The following is a 21267-nucleotide window of genomic DNA, read 5'->3' as shown; positions in this document are numbered from 1 at the left end:
GGAACAGTATCGAGTTAAAAGCATTTAGTCCTTTCTTTTAAGCTTGTGAGTTTATCCTCTTGTTAAAGCTTATTAGTTTATTCCCAGGTTTATCAGGATTGTCTTTTCACAAGGAATGTTCTCAGAAACGAGTTTGCAGTTGCATTCGATTCTTATTACTATCAGTGCTATCATGTTTGTTTCATACATGAGAAAGTATGCAACATATTAGTTTAAACTTCTAATATGTGACCATGGACCACAAAACCAGTCGTAAGTGTAATTTTTTCAAAAATTGAGATTTAAAATAATCTGAAAGTCGAATGAATAGGCTTTCCATTGATGTATGCTTTGTTAGGAAAGGACAATATTTGACTGAAATACAACTATTCGAAAATCTGAAATCTGAGGGTGCAAAAAAATCAGAGTATTGAGAAAATCGCCTTTAAAGTTGTCCAAATGAAGTTCTTAGCAATGCATATTACTAATCATAAGGTTTTTATATATTTACGGTTGGAAATTTACAAAATATCTTCATGGAACATGATCTTTACTTAATATCCTAATGATTTTTGGCATGAAAGAAAATTCGATCATTTTGACCCATACAATCTATTTTTGACAATTGCTACAATTATTTTGTGGTCCAGGGTGGTTTTATGGTTTTCTAGGTGCGCACAGAAAGCGGCTTTCACACGGCATGCAAGTACTAAACTAGGTTCTCTTTCATGTCTTATTGCCCTTAATTTGTTAAATACACACAAGTTTATCTTAAAAACACACTTGAGTTACAAAAGTCAGTTATGTCTGTGAAAGTAAGGGTCTGGGTTGGTAGATGCACTGGAGACCCGATTGTAGCACTTAAACATGGAAAAAGTCATATTTGAATTATATGTCACCTTTACTTAATGCAATGTTGGTGATATTAACCTGAGCGTGTGTTTTATGCTTCTGTCTTTCACAGAGTGGAAGGAGAGGATGAGTGAGTGTGATCTGCTAGGCCAAAGAGTATAGCCTTGCTATGTTCTCCTGTGGTTCCTTTATCATCTGATTAAACCTACAGTCAACTGAGGCCATTGGATGAAGATAAAATGGCCTCCCACAAGCAAAGCTTTCAATGCTTTGACACCATCACGGACGACCCATCTCTCAAGCCTCCTTTACCCCATGGGCACTGCTCCTCAGCGTCCTTCAGAGGCTCATCCGGTTCGACTAGACTGGAACCGCTGGAGGATCGTGGATGCTATCTGTGTGCCGATCACCAGCAGGCTAAGGCGATGGCCTCAGAGGCCTCTGGAGCTTATTCAAACCCATGGTATAATTTCCAGACGCATCCACACTCTCAGCAGTATGCAATCAGGAGGCCCACTCGATCCGAGGAAGCTCCTGGACTGGTTGAAGATCACCACCACCACCATCATCATCACAGACACTCAAGAAAGATTGTGCTTGTGAAAAACAATGACCCCTCTGTGCGGAGGACCATCGTGCTGCACCGCAGGAGCCTGCGCAGTCTAGCACTCTTCATGGACGAGGTTTCTGAACTCATGCAGTGTCTCATCAGGAAGCTCTACACACTAGAAGGCCACAAGGTGAGTTTATAATGTTCAATAGTTTGGGGTCAGTAAGATTTTGTTTAGAAATAACACTTTAAAAGGGATAGTTCACCTAAAAATTTAAATTCTGTCATTAATTACTCACCCTCATGCCATTCTAAACCCGTATGACCATTGTTCATCTTCAGAACACAAATTGAGATATTTTTGATGAAATCCGAGAGCTGCATAGACAGCAATGCAACTGACACTTTCAAAGGCCAGAACGGTAGTAAGGACAATGTTAAAATAGTCAATGTGATGTCAGTGGTTCAACCTTAATTTTATGAAGCTAAGTCAATACTTTTTGTGTGCTAAGAAATGAAAGACAACGGCTTTATTCAACTATTTCTTCTCTTCCGCGTCGAGAGTAGCTGCAGTTTTCTCGTATCTTCATAACATCGCGGTTGAACCACTGATGAAATGTGGCCTATTTTAATGATGTCCTCACTACCTTTCTGGGCCCTGAATGTGGTAGATGCGTTGCTGTCTATGCAGGGTCAGAAAGCATCAAAAATATCATAATTTCTGTTCCAAAGATGATCGATGATCTTACAAGTTTTAACGACATGAGGGTTAGTAATGACAGAATTTTCATTTTTTGGTGAACTATCCCTTTAAATTGAACAAGAGCATCAGTAAAGACATGTATAATGTGAAAAAAGATTTATCTTCTATTCATAAAATGATCCTGAAAAAAAGTATCATGGATTTGACATTAAGCAGAACTGTTTTCAACTTTGATAATAATAAGAAATGTTCCTTAAGGACCAAATCAGCATATTAGAAAGATTAAAGAAATATGGTAAAATATTTGAAAATAGAAAACTAAAACTTTTTTTTTAATAATATTTCATGATATTACTACTTTTACTGTATTTTTTTATTAAATAAATGCAGCCTTAGTGTGCATAAGAGACTTCTTTCAAAAACATTTTAAAAATCTTACAGACTTTTATGAACAGTGGTCTAAATACTGATGTTTGTGCTCTTATACCAATAATCGAAAAAATAAATAAATAAACAGTTTAAAATGGAACCAAGAAAGAAAGAGAAATAACATTAAGTCTTATTTTTGAGTTCATGAATATGATAGTTGAAATTAAATACTTGAATTGTCCACAAGTACAGTATAGATTGTTGAATTACAGGAAGTGAAACTTACTGAATTAAAAAGGTAATGTGGGGTGGAAGTGAAAATATAATCACTATATCAGCTACTTTTTTATAGCTACTAGTGTAGATCTCAGTAGACAAATATGCATACTTAAAAAAGGGCCTACACATTCATTCAAGGTTTCTTTTATTTTCTCATTAAAATGTTTTTGCAGTTATGTAATTCATTTTAAATTTAGTTCATTTTAATTCAGTTCCTTCCAAATCTGCATCCTGATTTTAAGCCAAATTCAAATCAATTTCATTGTCAGTTTAGTTCTAAGTGGCGCACAGACCTGGAATTCACAGTCTAGTTTTGGTCAGTTCAGTGATGTTGCATGTTCAGAAGATAATTTGACTCTTAAGATCTACTGAAGCTAAAAAGTGTGGTTATGTCTGTATTTTGCACAGAACACAAACTGAGTTAGGATGTAAGTGCCTGCTTAACTCTTAAGTATTATTAATCAATGTTCAGGTTTTCTTATTAGTGTCTTGTTATAAGGTCTCAGATTGTAAATAAAATGCATCTATCTGTTTACATTTGTGACCCTGGACCACAAAACCATTCTTAAGTAGCATGCATAGCCAAAAATACATTGTATGGGTCAAAATCATCCAAAAATCTCAGACTCCAAATCTCGGCCAAATATTGTCCTATCCTAACAATCCATACATCAATGGAAAGCTTATTCAAAATATAAAATAATCTCCATTATGACTCCATATGGTTTTGTGGTCCAGGGTCGCATTTGTATTTGTACATTTACCTAAATCTAAAATTTGTAAAATCTGCAGTTGGTTTGCAGGAGAAGCAAATGTTCTAAGGACACAGAGGCCTCTAGTGGCTGAATCTGGAGGCTCTGAGACAAATATTCAACAGGCTCTGAAAAGTTAGGCTAGCAAATCTGTGCTCCTTCATTTGTAACCACAGCTCTCACTTGAATTAAAAACACATGTTTACAGGAAGCTAGGTATTTGTAAGTGACGCCACATCTGACAGCTGGAAAGTCCCAAAACTGTGGGAGCTCTTTAATTCGATTTTTGTGCATTAGTTATTTCAGTCAAGCAAACAAAGTGACAGTCCCCACAGATTGAGTTGTTTGATTTATGAAGTGCTCATAATGCTGAGAACAAGATTAGTTGAGCAGATCAGTCAGCGTAAAGTTCATTTTAGTTACTATCACTCCCACTAGCGCTTAAGGGCAAATGCCACAGACCACGGAAGAGGAAAAAATAAAGAATTACAGTCTGCAGGTGGTTCGGGTAGATAAGAGGTGGACAGGGTGGCCCGGGCAGTGTAAGAAATAGCCCCTCTGGGACAAAGCTATGGCAACCCTGATAAAAGGTGAGAGGCTAGAGAGTTTATTCAGCCTTGAGAGCAACCAGAGGCTGTTCCACAAAATCAAGACACGTCTCAAACATGTTTGCACGCAATGCTTACGGCACATTATGCCACGGTGCTAACGGTGGCATCACGCTCTATGCAGAGAAAGTGCCGTCCCTTTAAAAGGGGAACACTTCTTGGCTTGGAGTGCACAGAATGTCTGGAGTCGATCCAGGCATTTCCTGTCCATCAGAGCTGGACTCACTAGTCATTGCTGACTTTGGTCAGCGCTGCTGGTCCTCTGTGGGTCTAGAGCAGGCACATCCTATTAGCACTGCTACAGGCATGTACTTCCCATAGAAAACATGCTGTAAAGTGGCACACACCCCTCTACAGGGGCCTGACTGATACATGGATAACATTACGAATGGCACCGAGACAATGCCAGAAATAGCTCAACCAGGACTAGAGTAAAGGTTTATTTGTCACTGGCTGAAAGTTGAACATGTGAGAGAACAAGAACGAAATCCAGCATGACCCTCGTCTGTCTTTGAAGATAGAAAGTTTTGTGCTTCAGTTGCTGTGCAAGACCAATTTTAGTATATAATGGGTTTTCAGGGCTCCAGACTGCAAATAAAATGATTGCAAAAAAGTTTAAAGGGGTAGTTCACTCATAAATGAAAATTACCCCATGATTTACTCACCCTCAAGCCATCCTAGGTGTATATTAGAGGATGGATACCCGAGCCGAGCCCGACGGTACCCGACGGAACCCGACGGGCCGGGTTCGGACAGATATTTAGAAAGGATACTCGGGTTCGGGTCGGGCTCGGTCACATCAGCGCGATATTGCGCCTGTGTTATAACGGCGCTTTTTGCCCCGTGTGCACTGATGCGCTCATCTGTTGACATTTCCAAACGCTTTCCTACAGTTGCTTAATAAAAGCGGGCTTTCCACACAAAAAAGTGCATGTGTCATTAGTATGAGAAAAAAAAAAAAGATTTTAACTGTGTCGGGCTGGGATCGGGCTCGGACATAAATATCTTAATGCCTGTCGGGCTCGGGTCGGGTTCGGTTACTGCTCTGTCGGACGCGGGCCGGGCTCGGACAGAAAAATGCGGCCCGATCTGCACTCTAGTGTATATGACTTTTTTTTTTCAGACAACACTCTTAACAATTAAGGTGCTTTACGATGCCATAGAAGAACCTTTTTTGTCTAAATGGACCTTTAAAGAACCTTTAACATTTTCAGAACTTTTCTGTTTCACAAAAGGTTCTTTGTGGCGAAAGAAGGTTCTTCAGATTATAAAAAGGTAGTAAATAGATGGTTCTTTAAAGAACCTTTGACTGAATGGTTCTTCGTGGAGCCAAAAATGGTTCTTCTATGGCATTGCTGTGAAGAACCTTTTAAAGCACCTTTATTTTTTAGAGTGAAGTTATATTAAAAAATGTCCTGGCTCTTCCATGTTTTATAATGGCAGTGAATGGGTGTTGAGAATTTGAAGTCCAATAAAGTGCATCCATCTATCAATAAAAGTGCTCCACATGGCTAATAAAGTTAATGAAGGCCTTCTGAAGCAAACTGATGCATTTGTGTAAGAAAAATATCCGGTGAGAATATGCAAAACAAAAAAGGAAAACCAGTCTTCTCTTATATTGATATTCTCTGTCATTTTTCTTTACAAATCCTCGTTTTGTACTTCTAATCATGACCAGGGTTTTGTTTTGCTCTCTCTTCTGCACCGCCGTGTTCGTCTACGTCCTACGTAATCTGCTGAAATGCCACTCTCTCATGAACGCGCATACGACAGTTAGCGTCAGATAAAGATTACAGTTCATAAAGATTTAAATAGGCAACCATACATCCTATTTACCCCGGAAATGTCCTGTTTTTGGACCTAAAAAAGTGTGTCCGGCCAGGATTCTAAATCGGCCAAAATGTTCGGGTTTCAGCTTTTGCTTTCTACAGCTGGCATTCATTGTGTGCGTTTTTGTGGTGAAGCCTTGTGCGGGACTGTTTTCTTAATCTCGCTCCCGCAAACATTTTAATATTGAATATAATGTTCGCCCATTAGGGAGTCGCTATCAATATGCAGAGTATTTAAATAACTTTGGATGAAGCTCGTGTTGGATGTAGGGTTGCCAAATCCACATTTTTTCCACGGAATTGGGCTGATTTTAAACTGTTGCGGCGGTTTGATTTTCTCCTGTCGTTTAAAGGTTTGAAATATTGCATAAATTACATTTGACTGAAATGCTTGTATTGAAGCATTGACAAAGCTGTTTTGTGAAGGATGGCCACTGTGGTAAGAAGTCTTTTAGCTGTGTTTATGATCAATCTGAATACAGGTGACTCTAAAATACAGTGCTGCTTTAGAATTTTCTATATTTCTGCATAAATATGACCTAAAACATCATCAGATTTTCATATAAGTCCTGAAAGTAGACAAAGAGAACCCAATCAAACAAGTGAGAGAAAAATATTTTCTTTGGCATTTATTCATTGAGAAAAATGACCCAGTGTTACATATCACAGAAATTACATGTAATTTCTGTGTGTGTAACAGTTAAGATGTAATTCCTTTGATTGTAGCTTTTTCATCTTTGCTACACTCTTTTTCTAAACATCTTTGAATAAATCTTTCCAGCTGTTCTTGTTAGATATGATCAGGATATTCCTTTACTGGTATTGTTGCACAGCAGTGATGCACCAGCATCCAGAGAATAACTATTAATCTTGCTCAAATCAGAGCTATTTTGAACCAGCAGAAGCAGGTCAATGCCATGAAAACACACAGTTTGAGATACTCGCATCCTCTACAGTTCCAATTAATTATCTTCAAACCCACTGGAAAATTGAAAAGTTTTGAAAATATGAAACAGCAGAGCATGCAGATTTAGCATAAGGTTAGTATTGTGTTAAAGAGTGATATGTGATGTTGACGTGTGTACTTTTACTCTCTGTGTATACCATATATTCTGCTTTCATGAGTTTGAAACCTGGTTGTTGGATTACTACAATTAAAAAGGGTTTTCTTTTCTTTCTTTGTGTGACGTATTCATGTTTCCTAGCTTTTTTCTTTTACAGAAGTGTAACTCTAATGAACTGACCTCAGATGAACTAGTTGTTAATTTTTTTAAATATTAAAATAGTCACAATAGTTTGTTTGTAACCCATTTGTTTGTACACTTCTTGTTTATGCTGACCCATGGGTACTGACTCATGCACCGAAAACACCCTGCATGATGGATCACACACATTTTCAGATCACTGTTTTCATGATTAAAAATTAGTGTGGGAAAATGTATACACCAGATGGGTTGACTTCCCATGGCCATTAACCTTTAATTGGTATGGCTTCAATCCATCATAGCACATTTCCTCATCAGAACTTGGCAGTTGTAATAATCCCTGCTGGTTTCATTTCAGCCAGATATTGCTGATCTCAATCAATTCGATTGTGTCATATTATAATCAACCAGCAGCACAGTCTATCTAATGTAGAAAGTTATTTGCATGTTTTTCAGATTGACAGTGTGCAAAGTCTGCTACAGTGCCCGAGCATTTTGATTTGTGTGGGACGTGAGCCTTTCCACCCACTTCTGTTGGACAGCTTCAGGAAGAACTCTTATGACAAACTTCCAAGGCTGAACACAAAGTCACGTTCCAGTGTCTGCAGCGATGAAAAGGGGGTCAAGAAGAATGGTAGGTCACACTGCAAAAAGTAATTTTTGTCTTATTTTACAGTAAAACATCCCTAAAACAACATTTGTCAACTTGTTTACTTGAAGCAACCTTTTTTTAAACAGAAGATGTAGTTTTAGAGAATATATTTTCCGTTATGTTTAGTTTTTCTTACCCATGTAGTAAATGTATTTTATTTTATGAATTTAATCAAATAAATGTAATTTTTTAAAAATTAATTAAAAACATTTAGTTAAATGTATGGTTAAAACAAGAAAAAAAGTATTTGGCATTGGTATAAGAAAAATAATTATTTATACAGATTTAAGGTCTTATATAAGATGGTGTTTTAGTGCCACGGAAAAAAAAAGTAAGATTACGAAGTCGCCATATTTCAGGAATAAAGTCGAAATTACAAGAATAAAGTCACAATATTACGAGAATAAAGTCGAAATATTTTGAGAATAAAGTCCAAATTACAAGAATAAAGTCAAAAAATTTTGACAAAATCAAAATATATTAACAATAAAGTCCAAATTATGAGAATTAAGTAAAAATTATGAGAATAAAGTCAGAATTATGAGGATAGAGTCAAAATGTTTCAAGAATGAAGTATAAATGTTTCCAGAATAAAGTTGAAATATTTAGACATTAAAGTCGAGAATAAAAAGGTGTGAATAAAGTCGAAAAGTTTTGAGAATAAAGTCGAAATATTACGAGAATAAAGTTGAAATATTTCAACAATAAAGTCAAAATATTTAGACAAAGTCAGAATTATGAGAATAAAGTCAAAATGTTTCAAGAATAAAGTCTAAATGTTTTCGAGAATAAAGTCTAAATATTTATAATTTGTATTTTGCAATCAAATTTAATTCTCATAATTTTAACTTTATTCTCGAAACATTTTGACTTTATTTTTAAAATTACGACTTTAATCTCGTAATTTTATTTTTTACCGTGGCACTAAAACGGCATCATACTTACACTGTTTAAACAGAATGTTTGTTGTTTTTATTATGGAAAACAAAAAAATCTATAATTTTGTATATTTAAATAGTAATAGTTATTTACTTTTTTACTTGTAGTCAACTTTGGACTTGAAACAAACAGAAGCATCATCCATCCAAGGTGTGATTCAAGCAACAGATCAGCAAGACTGTCCAACTCATCTGAAAAGTTGTTTCCCAGTGGACTTAACTCATTACCACCAGATCACAGAGGTGCTTGTCCTCAACCAGGAGAAAATACGATGGATGATGACATTGAAAAGCGGGTTCTGGTCAACAAAGACGGAAGCCTGTCGATGGAGATGAAAGTGCGTTTTCGACTATTACACAATGAGACATTGCACTGGTCCACAGAAGTGAAGAAGTCAAAGAGCACTTTCAATGAAGCCCATATTGTACCTGATGATGCTTGTTCCATCTCGCATGGCAGTGCAGAGAGCTGCTCAGAAGCCGATTCTCTCTCTGCTGGTGAAGCAGATGAGACATACAACACCAAACATTACCAGAGACAACTTGAAGAGCCACATTGCCAGCACTGCTGCACTCACTGTCAAGAGTATGATATCTGGAAGAATCCTGTACCTCCTGATCAAGGATCTGTAAGACGCATCAGATCCTCAAGCTCAAGTGCGTCCTCACGGAGAATAGTGTGCAAAAAGGCATCTACTGACAGCATGCGTACAATGTCCAGTGAGGAGTACACAGAGCATCTGGTGGAAAAGGCAACTTGCATTCAACAGACTATCGGGCAGCAGGGCGACACCACTATTGAAAAATGTACCATCAACCATTGCCACAGTCGAAGTGAAGTGCGCTCAATGTCCCCTAAAACAAAGAGCACAAGTATTTTAGAAGACAAGTGGGAGAACACTCATGTATCTGAAAATGACAGACCTGACGTCATATCCTCGAACCTCCCTAAAGATCAATTAAGTGTTCAGATCACTCAGCCAGTGGATGAAGAAGAGAGACCTGTATCTGTCGTGAGCTGCTCTTCTCAAATTTTAGCATCGCTGAAGGAGGATCAAGATGATGAAGATGTCGATCTTTCTGTGAGCATCTCGAGAACATCCCAGGAAGATGAGGAGAGAAAAGATGGAGAACCGAACACTTGTTCTACTACACCTTGTAGATCTCCTGCATCTCTGGCACATTTGTCACCGAGACCACCAAGCAAAGCTTCATCTTTAGGACGGTCTAAAAGATCGAGAAAGTTGGCCAGTCCAGAAGTGGATGATGAAGAGGGCAGGTCTGAAGCATCTGCTTCACCCAAAACATTGTCTGGACCCATAAATTGTAAATGTGTGGGTACAAAGGACATAGCAATTTCAGGGGCTTCTGAATCAAATGATCAACTAGAAGACATTCAATCCCAAACTGAGGTGCAAGATGAAGAAAAAGAAGAAAGGGCACTAAGTGCAATGTCAGTCAAATCGAAAACTTCTGTGAAGTCTTCAGCTTCTAATGTGAATGAAAATGCTGCAAATGGCGAAATAATAGAGGAGCGATCCTCGAGTGCTATTTCCATTAAATCCAATACCTCTGGAAAATCAAATGTTTCAGAGATGCTTGAAAAGGATGGAAGACCACCCAGTGCTATTTCAATAAAGTCTCAGAAATCTGACAAATCAAGAAAAGCTGAAATCTCAGACAGTGTGTCTGAGGAACAAATCTCTGAAGTAAGAACATCAAGTGCCATGTCTGTTAAATCAAATACATCTGTGAGGTCAAAAGCATCAGATAATGGCTCAAACATTTCCACTACATCTTGGCGGTCTAAAGAGCCACAGTCTAATCTTGATGGGGCGTCAGAGGAGAGAATAGAAGAGAAAGCTTCAAGTGTTAAATCTGGAATATCAAACAAGTCTCGAATCAAAGAGGAGGAAAATGATAATCAAACCGTGGAAAGGGCTCCCAGCTCCATTTCGATAAAATCGAATATTTCTGCAAGATCTAAAATGTCAATTGAGCTGAGCGAGCTTGAAGATCAAGACCGAGCTCCCAGTAGCATTTCTATGAAATCAAATGTCTCACATAAATCAAAGTCTGACATTTCAGAAGCAGCATCTTTTCATGAAGGAGACGAATCTTTAAATTCAGTGAAACCTGAAGCTGAAGAAGATCCTCAAGTGGAGCTAGCAGGGGAGAGATCACCAAGCCCTGTGTCATCAAAATCAAATACCTCTACAAGATCCAGAACATCCAGAAGTGTTAAGGTAGACCAAGACAAAGCACAGGAAAAAGAGGATGTTCAGGAAAGAGCATCAAGTGCTATTTCAGTAAAGTCTACTACATCTGCAAGATCAAGAAAATCTGAAGCAGCATCAAAATCAGGACGAGAACATCAAGAACGAGCTTCTAGTGTTATGTCAATCAAATCGAATGCTTCCGTAAAATCAAATAAGTCCAAAATGGAGGAGGAGGAAATAGAAAACAGAGCCTCCAGTGCTTTGTCTGTTAAATCTGAAGTTTCCACATTGTCAAAAAAATCTAACCAGTCAAATTTAGAGCAATTGGAGAAAAGACCACAGAGTGCAATATCAGTTAAATCAAATGTTTCTGTAAGATCTAAAGGGTCCAAAATGTTAGAGGTGGCAGAGGATGATGGTCGATCATCCGCAGCAGCATCACATACCTCTGAAACATCAAATGAGTGCAGCACAGCTGCTGGAGGAACTGACAAAAGCACACAGAAATCACCAGACAAAGAAGAAAGAGCGCCAAGTGCATTGTCAACAAAATCCAATAACTCTAATAAATCTAAGAAATCCAAAGTTTCTGATGATATTGTAGCTGAAGACAGAGATGATTTGCGATCTGCAAGTGCAATGTCCTCTAAATCTAATGTATCTGTGAAATCGGCGATCTCAGAATTGGTCACAGAAGAGCCTGTAGAAGGACTGGACCAAACTGAAGAAAGGGCTCAGAGAGCATTATCAGCACAATCCAATCAGTCAGGAGTGACTGTAAGTGATAGAGTTGAAGTTGCAGAGGAAAGGGCACTGAGTGCCATGTCATCTAAATCCAATGCTTCTAAAAGATCAAAAAAGTCCAATAATTTAAAAGTGCCAACTGCTTTGCCTCAAGCAGCAGACCACCAAAGAGAGGAACGATCTCATAGTGCATTGTCAGCTAGATCAAACATTTCAAAAAGATCCAGTAAGTCTATAATTTCAGATGTTTTAACTGACGAGTTTGTTGATGTTGAAGACCAAGAAGAAGAGAGAGCTTCAAGTGCTTTGTCAAGCATTTCTGCAAAGTCAAAAAAGTCAAATGCTTCTGCGACAGATGTCAAAGAAAAAGCAGACAGAGTACCAAGTGCTATGTCAGGAAGATCTGATATTTCTACTAAAACCAGTATCTCTGCAAAATCCAAAGCATCAAAAGTTTCAGAAGTACCACCAGAAGAGCCTGATGATGAAGAAAGTGAAGTAAAAGCACCGAGCATTACTAAATCCAGTATTTCTGTGAGATCCAATAAGTCAAAACATCCAGAACTTAGTGGTGAAGAAGAGGTTCAGGACATAGAGAGACCTCCAAGTGCAATTTCAGTAATATCTGATGACATACCTGATGAAAATGAAAACACAAATGACAGTGAAATCCAAGAAAGGGCTCCAAGTGCTGTGTCTGCAAAATCAAGCATTTCTGCAAAGTCAAAAAAGTCAAATGCTTCTGCGACAGATGTCAAAGAAAAAGCAGACAGAGTACCAAGTGCTATGTCAGGAAAATCTGATATTTCTACCAAAACCAGTATCTCTGCAAAATCCATAGCATCAAAAGTTTCAGAAGTACCGCCAGAAGAGTCTGATGATGAAGAAAGTGAAGTAAAAGCACTGAGCATTACTAAATCCAGTATTTCAGTAAGATCTAATAAGTCAAAGCATTCAGAAATTGGTGCTGAAGAAGAGGTTCAGAACATGGAGAGACCTCCAAGTGCGATTTCAACAATATCTGATGCCACACCTGATGAAAATGATAACACAAATGATGGTGAAATCCAAGAAAGGGCTTCAAGTGCTGTGTCTGCAAAATCATGTTCCTCTGTAAGATCTAGAACATCAAATGTTTCTGAAATAATAATTGATGAACCAGATAAACAAAAAGTGGAGAGGGCACCAAGTTGTAGGTCATTAAAATCTCATGCCTCTGGAAGATCTGGTCCAGATGACCCTGTCAATGAAGAAAATGAAGCAAGAACAGAAAGTGCTCTGTCCTCAATTTCTGTAAGATCAAAGAAGTCAGGCGATTCTGAGATAGTCAACAATGTAGAGCAAAGAGCACCAAGTACAGCATCGGTTACATCTAAAACATCTGCAAGATCTAAAAGGTCAAATATTTCAGTAGTTGCTCCTAAAGAAATTGGAAACACAGATACCGGAGGTATCCGAGCATCAAGTGCAATGTCTGCAAAATCTTGTGCATCTGAGAAATCAAGATGTTCAGAAAAAACAGCTGAGGAGGATGAAGAAGCAAGTAAAGTGGTAAACAGAACAACCAGCTCTTTGTCTGTAAAGTCAAACCAATCCATAACATCTGATGCCACTGTTAAATCAAGTATTGTGCCTGCTAAATCAAATGCTTCTGCAAAATCCCACCTTTCAGAAGCTGAAGAGCCTGACAGAAGATCCACAAGTGTGGCATCTAATGCATCTGCAGAAACCAAGATGTCTAAAGCAAACCGTTCACCAAGCAAATTATCAGTTAAATCAAATGTATCTACAAGATCCAAGAAATCTAAAGTTTCTGAGGGTGAGGAACATACACCCACAAACACTGAAGATGTGGAACTAAACCGAGATGAGAGTCCATTGTCTGATCACTCAAAAGTATCTCAAACAGAGATTTTAAATGAATGTATTTGTGGTGCAATAAGCAAGCCATCAAGTCCAATTGCATCATCTGAACAATACTCTGACCATGAAGAGATACCTGCAAGTCCTCTGTCTAAAAAGTCAGCAAAGTCCAAAATCAGTTCAGTTGGTTCGGCCTCTGAAAGAGTTTTAACACCAACAAGCACCTCAGTTTCTATTGGGATTGTTGAAGACCATGAGACTGATGATGTTGAGGAAATAGATGGAGGTGCTGTTTCAGTGAACTCAAGATCATCTGCTTCATCAAAGACTGAAATACGTGGTGAATCTGATCAGTGTTTATCAGAATCTCCAGTACAAATCACAAATGAAGCAACACAGGCACCAGAGGAAAGACCTAAAAGTTCTGCATCAGCTAAGTCAAATGTCTCTGGTAAATCGAAGTCCAAAAGCTCTCATTGCAGCTCTGCGTGTCCTACAGACACAGATGATGTAGCAAGCAATAGATCTTCCAAAATGACATATTTAATTGATAGCCAACCACCAGCCAACAGTTCAGTGAAGCTGAGCTCTCAAACGCAAGAGATTCGTCCATCTAGCAAAGCTTCCAGCATGTCCGTACACACTGAAATCACAGGTCAAGAGAAAGCCGAAAGTCCAGACGTTACCCTTAAATCTCAAAGTGTCTGTTCAAAATGCAGTTCTACAAAACAGAAAGAAAAAAAATCACCTGCTCCAAGTGCCTCAGCAATCTCAGACTCTGGGAAATCCAAAACTAAAGAAGACAATACTGTAGGAAAGACTAACAGACCAAAAAGTAATAAATCCAGTTCATCATCTCATTTGAAAGTAAATGGTCAAAAGAATGATGCTGAAACTGCAGTTGTCAATGAAAGAAGCAATAAATTAAACACTAAGTCAACACAGAAAGTTGAAGACAATGCGCCCAGGTGTCATTCAGCAACTTTATCTGTTACCTCAGGAAACCAGCTTTGTCCACCGAAATCTCCCAAAAAATCCAAAAAACCTGTTATTCTCCTTGGCAGCTCAAATGATAGCATGTTGTCACAGACTGTTCCTGCTCCAGAACCAAGAGACAAACACACTGACCATTTGAATGCAGCAGCAGAAAGACCTCAGTCTTGTAGATCTGAAACAAATGTCAGTGATGTTAAGAGTGAAAAAAGTAGCAAATGTAGAAAAAGAATGGGAAGCGACTCTTCTTGCCACAAGATGGATGATGACATGTCTGACCTGAGTCCTTCTTGTTTGCCAAATGCTTCTCCAACTGAGGTGGTGAATGAATGGCTGAGGAAAATCCCATCAGACACCGCCTTATGTGATTTGGACGATGACTTCCATGACAATTATGATTCAATAGAGCCACTTTGCACATCACATGTGCCATTAGGAGATGATAATGAGCATGGAAGTTTGCAGCCAAGTGATGTTACCAAGCTTGAAACACAAAATGAGATGGAAGATGCTCATGTGGTGAATACAGAAAGTGCTGTTGCTGAGGTTGCTGAGGGTGATCGCTCTCAGGGAGGGGATGAACCGAAGATGTTTGATTCATCAGTTCTGGTGATGAAAGTCTTGCTAAGCCCCAAACTTGACCGATGCAATAGCCTACCAGAGGTATCTCCAGTATATGGACGTAAGCTTAGTGCATCAGCGCAAGGTCTTTTGGATTGTTTGGCAAATCTTCAGTTGTTAGACTTTGGTCCTAGTGATGAAGATGGCAAAAAGGAAAAATACCAGGAGCTCATGAGCATGCTTAAGTCTCTTTGGCTTTGTGACCCAAAAGACAGTGAGAGGACATCTGAGGAAGGAAACAAGCGTCTGGACGAGGAATTCAAAGCCAGGTCATCCTCAGGGGTGGATGTGAACAGTGGCTCAACAGGTTCAGGGAAAAGTAGCGTCAATGATGGCACCCAAGTCAACACAGAATGTGAGGTCCTGGATACCCTCACAAAGGTACAGGAAGTTGATGAAACAGTTGAAGCTTCGGAAACACCAGTATCAAAATATGATTCAGCCACTTCAGATATAGCAGATCGACCTCAGCTAACCCCAGAAACAAAGGACACAGCTGAAGAGAAGCTAAAAGATGATGTCCCAGGCTCTGAAGAGACAATCAGGAGTAATGATAGTCCAAGGGAACTCATTGAAACACCTCCTTCATCAAACAAGAGCTCTGGGAATAATCCAAAAAAAGAGGAAACTGAATCAGACCGTCAAGAGGACACAAGTTCAGGCAGCGCTCCAAAACAACAAAGAGCTCATTTATCAAAAAGGCTTTCTCAGGACCCTGATCCTGTATGGATTCTGAATTTATTAAACAAATTAGAAAAGCAATTTATGACACATTATGTAAACGCAATGTCTGAGTTCAAAGTCCGTTGGAATTTGGACGACAATGAGCAACTTGATTCCATGATATGCGAATTGCAAGATGAAGTCCGCAGACGGATTCAATCGAGTATAGACAGGGAGCTGAAGAAGATCCAAGGCAGAGCTGGAAGACCAAGACCACCAAAAGAGACAATGTCACGTGAATCTACCGTTCAAACAGAGCAAAGGCGGAGACGTCTGAAAGTGATGCGCAACCAATCAGTTGATCCAGAACCTGCTAAAAGTGACGATGATTACACAATGACAGGGACTGATTTCAGCGATCAACGTAGCGATGATGAATATTGTCCTTGTGACACATGCTTGAAAAAGAAAATGGCATCCAAGCATGTGTTACCTGCGGAAATGCTGAATTCTGCCCCTGTGATGATGGACTTTGATTTAAGAAGAATTCTCCAAATGAAGAAATCACCTCCAACCGATGAAAAGTTTGAGCTAGCTAGTAAGATGGAAGGAGACGATACAGGGCTTGAAGCTGTCAAAGAGGAGGATGAGAAAGAGGAAGCAGATAAAGGAATTCTTGCTTCTAGTGTTCAAGAAATTGAAGATGAAAAACAAGAAAGTGAGCAGGGTGAAAAGGAAGACAGTGCCTCCAGCACTTATGTAGAAGATAGTTCTGAGAAACAATCAAATATACCCAGACATTTAGAGAAAGATGTGGCTGAAGATGGGGAAATTGCTGAAATGACTGTGGTAGAAGATGAAGAGCAAGAAGACAACATTGAGACTGATTCTGATTCAGTAGCTGTCAAAGAAAATGCAAGCAGTTCTAAGATTAATGAATTAGATGAAGATGTTGCAAATGATGACATTAGTGAATTTGATTACATAATGCAAACTGAAGCTGCAAAGGAGGAAGCATCTAAAGAACACACTGAGGAAGAATCAGAGGAGCAGGACAAGACAGCCGATGATGAAACTGCAGAAGAAGGGCAGATTTCAAAAACAGCATCTGTTGAAGAGGTTGAGACCACTGGCAAAGAGACTTCAGACGATGGACAAATTGCCGAAGCAGTAACTGCTGGAGAAGAAGGTGAGACAGCAGAAGAGGATGAAACAGCTGAAGATGAAGCTTCAGAAGATGGACAAACTGCAGAAGCAGTAACAACTGCAGAAAATGGATACACTTCTGAAGATATAACTGGAGAAGAATGTGAGACAGTTAATGATGACAATGCAAAAGAGCATGAGATGGCCGAAAATGACGCTGTGGAAGATGGACAAACTGCTGAAGATGAAACTGGAGAAGAAGGCGAGACCATTAGTGACGAGATTGGAGAAGATCATGAGATAACTGAAAATCAAACTGCAGACGATGGACAAACTAATGAAGATGAAACTGCAGAGGACGGTGAGAGCGTAAATGGAGACACTTCAGAAGAGCATGGAATGGCTAAAAGTGAAACTGCAGAAGATGGGCAAACAGCTGAAGATGAAACTGGAGAAGAAGGTGAGACCATTAATGATGACATTGGAGAAGAGCATGAGACAACTGAAAATGAAACTGCAGAAGATGGACAGACTGCTGAAGATGAAATTGGAGAAGACAGTGAGACCGTAAATGGAGACACTTCAGAAGAGCATGGAATGGCTAAAAGTGAAACTGCAGAAGATGGGCAAACAGCTGAAGATGAAAATGGAGAAGAAGGTGAGACAGTTAATGATGAGACTGCAGAAGAGCATGAGATGGATGAAAGTGAAACTGCAGAAGAAGTACAAACAGCTGAAGATGAAACTGGAGAAGAAGGTGAGACAGTTAATGATGAGACTGCAGAAGAGCACGAGACAGCTGAAGTTGAAACTGCAGAAGAGGGACAATCTGCTGAAGATGAAACTGGAGAAGAAGGTGAGACAGTTAATGAAGACACTGCCGAAGAGCATGAAATGGCTAAAAGTGAAACTGCAGAAGATGGAGAAACTGATGAAGATAAAACTGCAGAAGAAGGAGAGACAACTGAAGATGGACGAATTGGCGAAGCAGAAACTGGAGAGGATGAAATAACTGAAGACGAAACTGCAGGGGAGGGTGAGGCATCAGCTAAAAATGAATCTGTAGAAGAAGAAGAGACTGCTGAAGCTGAAACTGAAGCTGTGGAAGAAAGTGAGAAAGCTGAAGATGAAATGGATGAAATGCAGAATGCTGAAACTGATGCAGGCGAGGGAGATACAGCTGATAATGAAGCTGTAGATGATGAGCAAACTGCTGAAGAGAGTGAGACAGCTGAAGATGAAACAGAAGCAGAGAAAGATAATGTGGACGGGACATCGGTTGAAGAAAGAGGAACTCATGTACAAGCCGATGAAGACAACACGGATGATGTAGAAACTTCAGGAGTTGTGTCAGCTGAGGAAAAAGAGACTTCTGAAGCAGAAACAGCCGATGAGGGGACCACTGAAGCTGAGATATCTGAAGAGAAAGCTGCTGTTGAAGATGGCAACACATCAGAAGACAAAAATGCAGTAGAAGAGCTCTCAGAGCAAACTCCTGATCATGAGACAACTGAAGAAGAGACAGACAGGAGTCATTCAAATGATGAGGAAGACATGGAAACTGTCAGTTGTGAAGCAGCAGAGGAGGAAGAGGTTTCTTCTACCACTGGGGACACTGAGAGTCATGATGTTGTGACTAATGTTGAGGTAATTAAAGATGAAACACCCCTTGAGAACAATGGTGATATTGTTTTAGATAGCATTGATGATAAAGGTGAAGAAAGTGGAAAAGATGATGAGGCGGAGATAATAGCAAATAAACCTGGTTATGTAGCCAACACTGGTGAATCAGCTGAAGCTGGTGATGAAGCTGAGGATGACACAGAGCCAGATATGGAGACAGATGAAAGGGAGCATAACAGAAACACTCTAACTTTACAGCCTCTTTCACAGCCAAAACCAAAAGATGACAAAACAGATGGGGCGACTTCATTTAATGTTTTGGTTAAGCACAACTCAGAGTCTGAAGACGGTGTCGATGCTGATGGCGAAGACTCAGAAACAGAAGAACACAACCAAGTCGTAGATATGAGTTCTGAGTCAGAGAACAAGCCACAGAGGAAAACTGCACATAAAACCTTAAAGATGCTCGTTTACACGCTGAATTTCCTGAAACTCTCAACTGCTGGACAACCAAAGAACAAGGAAGAGGATAATGAACATGAAGTTGAAGATGAAAAGACTCCAGAGGAGGGAAGTGATGATGCAGAAGAAAGTTCCTGTGTGGAGAAAGACGAGGTTGAAGAGAATAGAAAGGACAAAGGCAAACTCTCAGATATTACAGAGGACACAGCAGAAGATGAGACAAATGAGACTAATTATGATTATTCAGAAGATCATGAATGGGAATCATCTGAGAATTCATTATTGCAGAAGCAAATAACAAAGTCATCCCTGGAATCTCAGCCAGGCTCTTTTGATGACGTTCTTGAGGAACAGGGAAAAAATCAGAAAGGTTTAAATAATATGAAATCCAACAGGTAGAATCCATCCTCAACATCAAAGAAAACAACCAAAGATGCTCTTTAGCATGTAAAAAATGGTTCCAGATGGGTTATTTCTCTATTATTATCCTATACATCTAAATTGAGTTTTTAAAAAAGCCCTTTGGATTCCTTATTTTATTTACCAAAGAGTAACATATAATGCACTTTATGTCTTATTCACTTATTATGATTCCATTATATATGCAGATTATATATATGCAAAAGCACAGCATTGCTGCTCAGGTACTATAAAAAGGGAATTGCTTAAACTTGAACATGGAAGAAAAATTATTTAATAATTTAGTATATTAATGTCAAAATAACACATTTAATTGCAGATATTTATATAATGTACTCTGTGTTGTAAGCCTTAGCCAAGTGAGGGACTGTTGACCAAGGGTTAATACTGTATCATAGTTACTGTATCATACTGTATATGTGTTCTGCCGTACAAATATCCTTTATTCAAATACAGAGTAAATGGGAAATCACATCATAGTGACATGTAATGGAAATCAGGGGGCCTAAACTGTGTTTATGAGTACATGAGAATGAATGTGTATTGCACTTACGTTTGTTTCATTATAGCAATATGAATTAATAATAAATAAAGTTACTTGTAGGTTACTTGTGGGAGAGCATAACTTTAAAATATGTAAAAGAAAACATTTTTATCCCTGCTAAAACATAAGAAATGTCCATATGCACATTAATGCTTACTTTTAAGGTAAATGCACTAAATGCAGATGTACAGGATTTACATCACCAATATACAGCACATTGTGTATTATAAGGATTGAGTTGCACACATTAAGCCATGCCTTAGATGTTCTGCCACATCACATAAAGGACTGTACATCTAATGGACTGTATGTCTATGTTTTGTTCACACAAAACTCTAATGTGAAGTAACGCAAATGCAAGCCTGGTTCCTTTATTGCAGTTTCTTTTCTGCTGTTCTGCTGGCCAAATGGTTAATGGTTAACTGGGTAATAATAGGTAATAATAAATTCCTTGTTACTTGAATGTACTAATTTCCTGTCTGAAATAAATATACTTAAGCTTAAATGGTTATTTTATTTTATTTTTGTTGGCTTGAGAAATTATTGGGGAAAAAACAGAAAAAATTCCTGGTGCTTTTTATAATAGATAATAAATAAAATACAAATAATACAGTATATAATACAATAAACAGTTGTGTATTATATATTACTACAAAAATGTTAATTATTTTATTAAAATAAGAGGCATCATATGAAATGCATGTTATTTTTCATTTAGTACTGACCTGAATAAGATATTTCACATAAAAGACATTTACATATAGTCCACAAGAGAAAATAATAGTTGAATTTATAGAAATTACCCTATTCAAAAGTTTATGTCCCCTTGATTCTTAATACTGCATTGTTACCTGAATGATCCACAGCTGTTTGTTTGTTTGTTTGTTTGTTTGTTTGTTATTTAGTGATATTTGTTCATGGGTTTATCCCGAACAGTTAAACTGCCCGCTGTTCTTCAGCAAAATACTTCAAGTCTTAGATTTTTCATCATTTTTGTGTATTTCAACCCTTTCCAACAATGACTGTATGATTTTGAGATCCATCTTTTCACACTGAGGACAGCTGAGGGACTCATATGCAAATATTACAAAAGGTTCAATCGCTTACTGATGCTCCAGAAGGAAAAACAATGTGTTAAGAGCCAGGGGTGAAAACTTGCGAACAGAATGAACATGTACATTTTTCTTATTTTGCCTAAATATCATATTTTTCATTTAGTACTGCCCTTTAGAAGCTACAGAAGACACATTTCC

At 38.5% G+C, this 21267-nt stretch overlaps 1 protein-coding gene across 1 annotated transcript; it reads left to right on the top strand.

The window, feature by feature from the left end:
- The first annotated feature begins 1070 nt into the window (after positions 1–1070).
- rp1l1b (rp1 like 1b) lies at positions 1071–20519 on the top strand. The gene is made up of 5 exons (XM_073817165.1): positions 1071–1571; positions 7583–7760; positions 8825–12172; positions 12260–13293; positions 13414–20519. The coding sequence occupies exons 1-5, from the start codon at positions 1071–1073 to the stop codon at positions 19447–19449; spliced, it is 11097 nt and encodes a 3698-aa protein (XP_073673266.1). The 3' UTR covers positions 19450–20519.
- The last annotated feature ends 748 nt before the right edge of the window (positions 20520–21267 follow it).

The sequence above is a fragment of the Garra rufa genome, chromosome 13, assembly GCF_049309525.1.
Source record: "Garra rufa chromosome 13, GarRuf1.0, whole genome shotgun sequence".
NCBI classification, from domain to species: Eukaryota; Metazoa; Chordata; class Actinopteri; order Cypriniformes; family Cyprinidae; genus Garra; species Garra rufa.
The sequence above is the reverse complement of the archived record's forward strand: the minus strand, read 5'-3'. Positions and strand labels throughout refer to the sequence as shown.

Bases quoted from the DNA above. Each gene is read 5' to 3' on its own strand.
- rp1l1b (XM_073817165.1), top strand. From the start codon at position 1,071: ATGGCCTCCCACAAGCAAAGCTTTCAATGCTTTGACACCATCACGGAC. The intron at 12,173-12,259 runs GTGAAGTAAAAG...GTGGTGAAGAAG, and splicing joins AGAGCCTGATGATGAAGAAA to AGGTTCAGGACATAGAGAGA. The intron at 13,294-13,413 runs GTTAAATCAAGT...GCAGAAACCAAG, and splicing joins CCATAACATCTGATGCCACT to ATGTCTAAAGCAAACCGTTC.